General features: G+C 35.3%; 1 protein-coding gene across 1 annotated transcript; it reads left to right on the top strand.

The window, feature by feature from the left end:
• The first annotated feature begins 6,342 nt into the window (after positions 1-6,342).
• LOC139875320 (uncharacterized) lies at positions 6,343-9,352 on the top strand. The gene is made up of 2 exons (XM_071862662.1): positions 6,343-7,301; positions 9,046-9,352. The coding sequence occupies exon 1, from the start codon at positions 6,343-6,345 to the stop codon at positions 7,258-7,260; it is 918 nt and encodes a 305-aa protein (XP_071718763.1). The 3' UTR covers positions 7,261-7,301; positions 9,046-9,352.
• The last annotated feature ends 747 nt before the right edge of the window (positions 9,353-10,099 follow it).

The following is a 10,099-nucleotide window of genomic DNA, read 5'->3' on the forward strand; positions in this document are numbered from 1 at the left end:
GATACCGTACATTAAATTTATTGGTTTAAATATCTATTTGAATATATATGATAAGTTGAAATATTTATTATTAAAATTTATTTATAAATAACTTCCAATGTGTATTTAAAAACTGATTTATGTATATTAAAAAGATATATACATATATATAATTTCAAGTAATTTAGTAAACGATAGTAACATTTTCAAATTGCTACAGTACCCAAAATGCTACAGTGTTTTCGAAAATCACTATTTGCTACAGTGAAATTGACTTCGCTACAGTGAATTGCTACAGTAAAAATTGACTTTGCTACTACAGTAACTTTGCTACAGTGGTATAGTTTATGGATGATTTAAGACTATATTTTAACAAAGGTACGATTCACGAAACGTAAAGTACAAGTTTTCTCAGCGTACGAAGGGACATTCGAAAAACCGAAACCGGGACATAAGTCCAGTGAAAACGTACGAATCATCGGTACCAAAATTACAAGTTAATTATACACGTAAATATAATATATGATATAATTAATTATTTAAATTATATATATTATAATTATATTTTATTATGTCGACGAACTAGATTACAAACAAATTGTGAGCTGGAGAATCTTCCCATGCGATCGCATGGGAAATGGTCATGAAGGCCATGCGATTGCATGGCAGTCTGGGTCAGGCACTCTCTATAAATTCGATCGATTTCAGCTCAGTTTTACACACTTATATATTCATTTTACTCCGTAAATATTTATTATTATTATTATTATTATTATTATTATTATTATTATTATTATTATTATTATTATTATTATTATTATTATTATTATTATTATTAAGATTATTATTATTATTAATCTTATTATTATTAGTATTATTAATTAGTATTATACATAAAATACTACGACGAAGTCATGAGCGTGTCACTTTTAAAATGGTTTTCAAGCGGGATAGAGTTAAGGAAATTATGAGTTATTGCCAAGGCGGTTATGGGAAATGTTTGGGGGTATATTCGCGAGTCAAACCTAGTATTTATCATTTCTGTTGCGTCTACGTACTTTCCTGCAATATTGAATCTCAATATTGATACGTGAGCACTCATATCTTATCTTTTATATATTAATAATGTATACATGTCTAGTGCTCGAGTATATATTTATACATGCTTGTATGCTAAATTTCGTCGTTAAACAGTTTATAATGAATCACGAATTAAATACATATATTACTGGTAAAAGGTATATGATATACATGTTTTCGGAAAGCTGGCGAAAAATCAATAACTTTTCATTTAGAAATCGCGTAATTTCGATGAACGAATCAAAAGATATGGTCAACTGAATTATAATTGACGTTAATTGGAATTGCTTTTGAATCTGCAATTAATATTTAAACAACCTATTTATGAGATTGATAAAATACTACTAGCCAAGTAAATGAATCCTTATATAAGGCACGTCTCGTTTTGTTGAACAATTGTCAAAATTGACTTTTTGAAATGACTTTTGATAACTTTTGTATGTCGATCTCGAGCATTAGGATTGTGATACACTATAACCCAACCTAGTTTATTAGACATGTATTGACCAACATATGTTCTCTAGGTTGAGATCTACGGTTAATCTTGCATTCCGAGTTACGGTCACTTTTTGATGAATGACCTTATGTGCTGCTAAGGTGAGTTTCATTTGCTCCCTTTTTAATTGCTTTTGCAATCTATATTTTTGGGCTGAGAATACATGCACTTTATTTTAAACGCAATGGATACAAGTACATACTAAATTCTACACTGAGTTTGAACCGAAAATCCCTTAGCTTTGGTAACTAGTAACTACCTGTTATAAGAACTGGTGGGCGAGTAGTAGTATATGGATCCATAGGGCTTGATATCCCCGTCCGAGCTAGAACACTAGCCTTTTAACGGACGTATGCTATTTGAGAAGCGTACACGTTGGTTTGCGTGTATTTATTAAGATGATTATACAAAGGGTACAAATTATATATACGTTAAGTTTAGTTACCAGGGTGCTCAATTTCGTAGAATATTTTAATAAACGTTTCTGGATGAAACAACTGAAATCTTGTGATCCACCTTTATATACAGATTATACGAAACATTAAAACTATGAACTCACCAACCTTTGTGTTGATACTTTTTAGCATGTTTATTCTCAGGTTTCCTAGAAGTCTTCCGCTGTTTGATTATATGTTACACAAGCTATGTGCATGGAGTCTTACATGGTATATTTTTTCAAGGAAACGTTGCATTCACCAAATCGTCACCATGTATCTTATTTTGACTGCATTGTCAATGGAAGTACTATTGTAAACTATTATTTATGGTGATTGTCTATATGTAGAAATCATCAGATGTCGAAAACCTTTGATTTAAATATTCATTTATGGTGTGCCTTTTCAAAAGAATGCAATGTTTACAAAACGTATCAAATAGAGGTCAAATACCTCGCAATGAAATCAATGAATGACGTGTTCGTCCATATGGATTTGGAGCGATCATCACACCACCGCCGCCATTTCTTCGCGGAAAACCTGATCCGCGGTAATTATCACTGTTACCATCGCGAAAAGAGTCATTATCATCTCGCCAACTTTTGTCTCTACCCCACCCACACGCAGGGGTTATAGTGCTATCCTCTCCACCACGGAGGTAATCATATGTTTCCTGTTGAACTTTAGCAAAAGTGTGTGGGACATCTCTTCGCAGCCTTCGCACCAGAGTTGGATGTCTCTGCGGATTAATAGCATGCAAAAATCCAGAGATTTTTTAATCTTCATGCAGGCTTGGAATCTTTTGACATTCGTAGATGTACCACGTAAGTAATGCGTTCAAAGTCTCCTTGTTGCCTTGCTTAATATCGTGACATTCTATGTGCGTCTTTTTCTGCGGTAATAGATTTTGAAACTGCAGCAAAAAATTTTCGCGCAAATCTACAAAGCCAATGATACTGCGAGATTGCAAACTATGGAATCATTCCCTTGCTGACCCTTGCAAGGCCATGGGGAATACTCTACACGCGACTGGTTCATCCCAGTTATAAGTGCTCACAACGCCTTCGAAGCGTTGTAGAAAATCCAAATGATCAGTTAGACCCGAATAGACTCCCAGAGTTGCCGGCACGATCGGCGAAGAAACAATTGGATAATCAGAAATATGCTGGGCAAACTTGTCTGCAGCAGTAGTGATTTCTGTTGCCTTCTTTGTGCGAGTATCGGCATTCTCCGCACAAAACTTGGTAAGCATGTCTTGCAAAAAGTTTGGCTGATCAAACTTATGTTGCATTGACTGGCGCAATGCTTCTGAAAGCATCCGCCAAAAAATTCTGGGCATTTTCTCTGCGAGCAGCGTCAGATGCGTCGCCCTCTTCCCCATAACGAGGGAAAGGTGTTGGTGGTCGCTTTCGCCTAGTTTGTGGATTTTTAACAAACTCTTCTACGCTGTCCGAATCATCAGAAAATTCGCACTCTTCTCTTGGCGTTTTTGCCATTGTTGATTTATACACAGAGTTCAAATGAATGCGATCTTCTGCATTATCACTATCGCTATCATTATGCTCAATAACTAGACGATCAACTTGTGATCCTGAATCATTCAATGGCCATAAGTAAGTGCGCGGTATGCGAGATTCACAATTACGCTTAGCATCTCGCTTAGCTTGCTCGATTGCAGTACCAACAATCTTGTCAGTTCGCAAACTAGATTTTCCAGCCAAAGCTTTTGGTCGCTTCCCATCAGCGGTTATTTCACTGCGATTTTGTAGCAAATTTCTTCCCGCAATCATTTTTTCAGCAGCAACTTCTGGCTGCGAGTCACTTGCATTGTTTTCAGCAGATGTTTTAGCGATCGGTTCTTGAACCGATTTTCCCGCGGTTATACTAGCATTTGTTTGTAATGGAAATATCACAACGTTCTGCGAATCACCAGGCAGTGCATCAGCATTCGCAGAACCACCAGTTTGCTTTGCATTTATCATCATGATTGTCGAGCAGATCGACTGATTGCGTATTGTAAAAGCACCTGCAAATCATCACAACAAAAACACGATTGCAATTAAACCGTCGAATTAATTGTTTAACGGCACGAAACAAAAAAATTTCAGGTTAATTTGTAAAACGTGTCCCACGGATGGCGCCAATTGATCAATCCTTAATTAATGATGTTACATAATTACGGATTGAGTGCAATAAGATTATAATGGAGGATTGAATGTTTGATGATTATTTTGGGCCCCGATGATCGTCTTTCACTTTAACTATCAAGTGATCAACCACCCCGACCCGGTCTTGATTGTTAATTAGCTTAATTCACCTTTGCGCGGTGTAAAAATCCCTTGGGCAAGATCACAAGTGGAAATTACAAAGGCTTAGGCAAAATGGCAGAGAATCAACAACCCATAAATGAGAGGCCAAACTCCCTATTTATAGGAATCGAAATATTCCGCGGTCTGCGAGTTACTTAACTATCCGCGAAAACTCAGCGGATTAAACCGCGGTCTTGCATTAATGCGAAAACATAACCGCTGCACTTATTTTCAGCGAATTTTGTATAGCTTTGCCTTATAATTCGCGTAGTTCTGCCTTTGGCTTTTAGCAAATAAAATATACATATACAATGTCATGTATATGATCATCGCCCAAATTTCCCTAACTCTTCTGTGAGATTTCGTTGGATCTGTGACTAACGCCGGAGAGATACTGCTGCGTTACCACCGTCACTTGCGTCACCCCATGTCCAGATCATCTAACGCAGCTGGGTGACGCTGCGTTAGATTTGTTCTAAGACTATTTGTAGTTACGGAGTTAGACGTAATAACTAATAAGGTGATGTTGGTTTTTTTAAAATGGATGACAGTGATATTGCAAAGTTGGTAATATTAAGGTAAGTGCTAAATAAGGGGTTATGAGTAGGGATGACATTGGATTGGGTTTGAGCCGGGTTATAGTAATCTCATAACCGAACCCGGTTAGGAAACCATGTCTCAAACCCGGTCTCAAACCCGTCGGGTCCTTATTTAGTTACTAACTGTCGGGTTATAGGGTTTTCTCATGGGTAAACGGGGATCCCCATATACTTACTAACTCTAGGGTTATCGGGTTTTCTTGTGGGTACATAATATTCCCGTTGATAGTCATTATCGTTCACCATTCACTTGAGCAAACCTTGATATTCAGACCACAAACAACGCAATTATAAGCATGGGACAAGAGTGAATCTATATCAGCGGGAAGGTCTAAGTTGTCACCTACAAGAGTTGGTTTTTTATTACATTTCTTGCAAGCCATATAGTTCCAATCAGTATAGTTTGCATAGATCTCCTAATTGTCACCTTACTTCACGATTAACCTATAGTTTTTGATTTAGTTGATAATAGATATATAGTTACATTTAAGTAAAAGTCAAATTATAAGTTAGTAGAGAGACATATTGCATATAAATATATATAACCTCAAACGAAACAATGTAATTTCAGGTTCAATATAAATATAAAAGTTAGTAGGACATATTTCCACATTAGAGATTCTCAAGTATTCAACACTAGACCACTCGTAAGGGTTAGTATTTTGTCATATTAAATTATTAATAAAGTAACTTAGAAATGTAAATTAGCTGCCAAGTATTAAGCAGATGGTGTCACAAACTCACAATAATACTTTAATGGTGTCACTTAACTAGAAGCTCAATTCTTTTTAGTTCTCGAGTTCGTCAAGGATATATGAGGTCGTGTTTGTTTGGTTCTTTTTCGCACTTGCATGGTGTAGATGGTCATTAATCTAGCTTCTGGCTTATACATTGAATGCCCTATAATTGATCGTGTCGGGGTTATAGTGTCATGGTGTTTTTTTACGGTTTTTATTCATACTATGCCGCGTTAATTATCATGAGCTTTTTTAGGTTGTTTGTTAGTTAAGCTCGATAGTTTTATGTGGTTCGTATGTTAATAGAAGTTTCTGTCTTGTCGATGAAATTCCCTATTAATTATACATAATTATTATAATTACAGTTTTTTCATAAAAAAAAAAAAAGGATGATCAAGTGCCACGGGCGCTCAATAAAAATTAAGTAGCTCCGCAATTGGACCAAACAAACATGTTTATTTCTATAAATTCTATCATATTCATAAGATAATTTTAAACGTTAATGAACGTTTAAGAGAATTTTTTTTAATTACATCAAATTAAATTAAATTAAATTAAATCTATATCTATAATTTAAGCAGTGTTAACAATTAACAATAACGACATTGACCAAACCAACTAACCATGGGCCACCTTTCTTCCTCAATAGTACAAGAAAATACACCCAATCCCACAAATCCACACTTTACATATTTTCTCCTAAAAATAATGACTTCAACCACCACCACCACAGCCACCGTAACCACCATCACCGGCACCGCCACCGCCATGGACCGCCGCACCTACTGGTGTCACGACTGCGACATGAGCATCTCTCTCATCCCTACCACCACCACCACCACCACTTCCTGCCCTCACTGCACCTCCAATTTCCTCGAAGAATTAGATTCTCCAACTTCGCGCAATAATCCGTATTTCAACCGTGTAATGAATCATTTGTTAAACTCCGATCACACGAACATTAATCAATTCGCTACTGGTACGACGCCAGGTAACCTAGGAGTATCGAATACTGTTATCGAAGGTATTAATTCAGTTAAGGTTACATCAGCATCACTAGAGATTGATCCGGTTCTTATTTGTGCTATTTGTAAGGATCAGTTTGTGATTGATGATGTCACTAAGGAGCTTCCGTGTAAGCACATGTATCATCCTGATTGTATAATTCCATGGCTTAAGTTTCGTAATTCGTGTCCAGTTTGCAGGTTTCAGATGCCTGTGGAGCCTGTTGTTGATAGTGAATTGAATGTTAGGAGGAGGTCTAGGTCTAGGTCTTCTATGTTTTTGAGATTGTTAGATTCAAACGACAACGATTACATTAATGATAATGATGGTGGTGGTGGTGATGATGATGAGGATGAGTTATTAGGGTTTGGATTTAGGAATTTTGTAAGGAGGCATCAGATTACGTCCTCGGCGATAAGGTATAATCATAGTTTAGGGGAACGGGATGAGGTTTTGTTTTCTCCGAGTCAAATTGGAGAGGTGGTTGAGATGGGTGATTCGGGGAGGACTGATAGTGTTGAGACTGTGTCTAGTTGGCCAAACTGGCCTGTTGATGGAGGTGAGATTGTAGTCAGTGGTGCTAGTGTTAATGATGATGATGCTGATGTGGTGATGCTTTGAGTTTTGCAAATAATAAGCTTCTTTTATGGAGTAAATAAAAGGTATATTTCACTTTGCTTATGTGATCTATAGTTTCTGCATAGCTAGTATAGTATACATTATTACCTATGAAAGACAGATGATTGTTATGTCCTACTGAAACATATTTTCTCATATTCTGAATTGCATGATTGTTGTTTGGGGGTAAAAGAACTGAATGTTATTGTACTTAAAGTTAAATGTTAGCTTATGTTGTAGTAGCTATGAACCTGTGGATGAACTAGATAGATTGCTTTGTGATTATCTAGTTTACATATCTAATTAGAGTCATGAAGAAGATTATTGTAGGTTGCTATGAACATATTACAGGGTTATGGTGTGTAGTGTACTTTTGGTCCATAGTTGTCTACATCAAATATGGTTGCTATGAACATATACAGGATTATGGTGTAGAGAGTACTTTTGGTCCAATTCTCTACATCATATGTGTGGGACGTGGGTGTACAAAGAATTGAATGACTGTATTAGGTGAATTCCTAGAAAATTAGTATTTTGATGGGTAGAAATTTTTTGGTCCATAATGCTATACATCAGATGTGCGGAATGTGTGTGTTCAACGAATTGAATGACTCTAGTTTAGTTTCCTAAATTGTTACTAGTTTGTGCATCATTATTATGCAGTTCATGTGTAGAGTAGTTAATGTGATGCAAATTCTATCCTTTATTCTTCACTTAGTACTTAACCCTTTTTTAAAGCTCCTTAACAATTGCCTCCTTGAATATTAAGAAACTTCGAACGTTCACAAAAGGTCTCTGTCCACCCTAAATCATCTGCAGTTGTTTTGTATTGTGTTTTGAGTTCGACGGACCCATCAGAATATTTTATCGTCAAGACTACATATGTATATCATTAGGTCGTCATTACAATTACAACAGCAGACAAGATCCTTTTTTTGAATGTTAATCTTAAAATAAGTTTTGTCTAAAGTGGAATAGTGAAAGTTAATGCCCCGTGGAACCTTGGGGAGTATTTTGACTTAGCATAGTCATTTTAGAATCACGTCTCAGTGTTATCGACTTATATATATTTGTGTGACTAGATCAGTTTCCAGCTAAATAAAATAATATATTTCCCAACATTAACCGGTATGTGTAATTGCTATATTATTAAATATTTGGTGTGCACAGTTTGTCCTGGCTTTTGGTGAATTTATATAAAGCTTTTAAAATGACTCTTTAGTGATCTCCAGGTCATTGTGGATTAGGATACTGGGAATGTTACAAATATTTGATTTAATTTAAAATTTTAAATATGTCAACGTAAGGACAAAGTAAATAGGACGAAACAGCTGTTAATTTGTTATAATATGAAGAATTAGATTTTTTAGCTGTGGTCAGACTCGGTTATTGTAGGATTTCAGTTAAATTTGTTCTCCAGCCTAGTCCCTCCATACTAGGATGTGACAAATATGATTGGTCAGGGGTTGAGTAATGAGTTAATAAAAGATACTTTTGAAATGGGTCATTGGTCGGGTAAGGTTTACCTGAAACACTTTTGTTCAAAGTATTCTATGTTTTTTAGGAAATGATTTATGAGGTTTTATGTATCAGTAATGCCATTTGGATGATTTTAAGCTTGTTTTTCTTATCCTACCCGTTCTTGTATAATGTGTTACTGTTATTTATTATATCCGTTGATAGATAAATATAACCCAAATTTATAATCATATGGATTGAGATTGCCACTTCCGATCTTTATTATTGAAACATACATAAGTCTTGATTAGTCTTGGTACTTGTATGCAGATAATGAATAGTGTTTTAAGGTTCCTTACCAGCACAAAATTTAATCAAGTGTAAATCTGCTGGTAACTATATGCATAGATAGCTGCATGTCTCACCTCTTCAGTGGAGCTGAATGAGCAAGCGATGCTTTAGTGTTGCTTATCGTAAAGATTATTGCCTTGAAATTCTGTAATAAATTAAACGGCCCGTAGTACACCAACATTTTCTCTTACTTTCGTTTTATACTTTTATCGGTTTTATATTTCAAATAAAATAATGTGCCTTTATTCTCATTTCTTTGTTTTTATAAGAATTTTGAATAACATGTAATGCAGAGCCTAGGGGTTCATTGTGAGTTATGGCAGCTTTTCAGGACGTTTGCATTGTATATATATGATCCAATCCAAACTTCTTTGTGTGATATGAAAAGTTCACCTTGGTTGACTGTTTATTATTATAAGGATGATAATGATAATGATAATGATTCACCATTTATAAAAGTTCCAATCGGAGCATTGATTCCGCTCGTTCCCGTCCTTCGCACCCCGGGGTATGCGCTAGCGCCCTTGACAGGCACTCCATTTTTATAGATTCACCATCTATATGCCTTGTATATTTGTGGACTACAAGTCTAGGGATGGCAATGGATCGGATATGGAGCGGGTGATGCCGTATCCACATCCATATCCATTTAGTTTTTGTTCATCCATATCCATATCCATATCCGTTTAGTTTCAGGTCATCCATATCCATATCCAGTGGATTAACCGGGTTAATGGATATCCAATGGATATTAAAAAAATGTTATGATATTTTCTAATATGCGATTAAATTAAAAATGTAGTATAGCAGAAATAAATATAACATGACATATTTAAAATCTACCCATAAGAATGTGTAATTTTTGTCGAAGATATAACAAAATTTGTTAAATTTTAATATAACACATGGATTATGAAAAATTAAATACGAAATTTGTAAGTTTATTTTATTAGATATGTGTGTTTTATTGTAATATATTATAGTTATTTCATTATAAGGTTTAAAATAAAATATAAATCTAACGGTAAATGAA

This window comes from Rutidosis leptorrhynchoides, chromosome 11, assembly GCF_046630445.1.
Source record: "Rutidosis leptorrhynchoides isolate AG116_Rl617_1_P2 chromosome 11, CSIRO_AGI_Rlap_v1, whole genome shotgun sequence".
NCBI classification, from domain to species: Eukaryota; Viridiplantae; Streptophyta; class Magnoliopsida; order Asterales; family Asteraceae; genus Rutidosis; species Rutidosis leptorrhynchoides.

Bases quoted from the DNA above. Each gene is read 5' to 3' on its own strand.
- LOC139875320 (XM_071862662.1), top strand. From the start codon at position 6,343: ATGACTTCAACCACCACCACCACAGCCACCGTAACCACCATCACCGGC.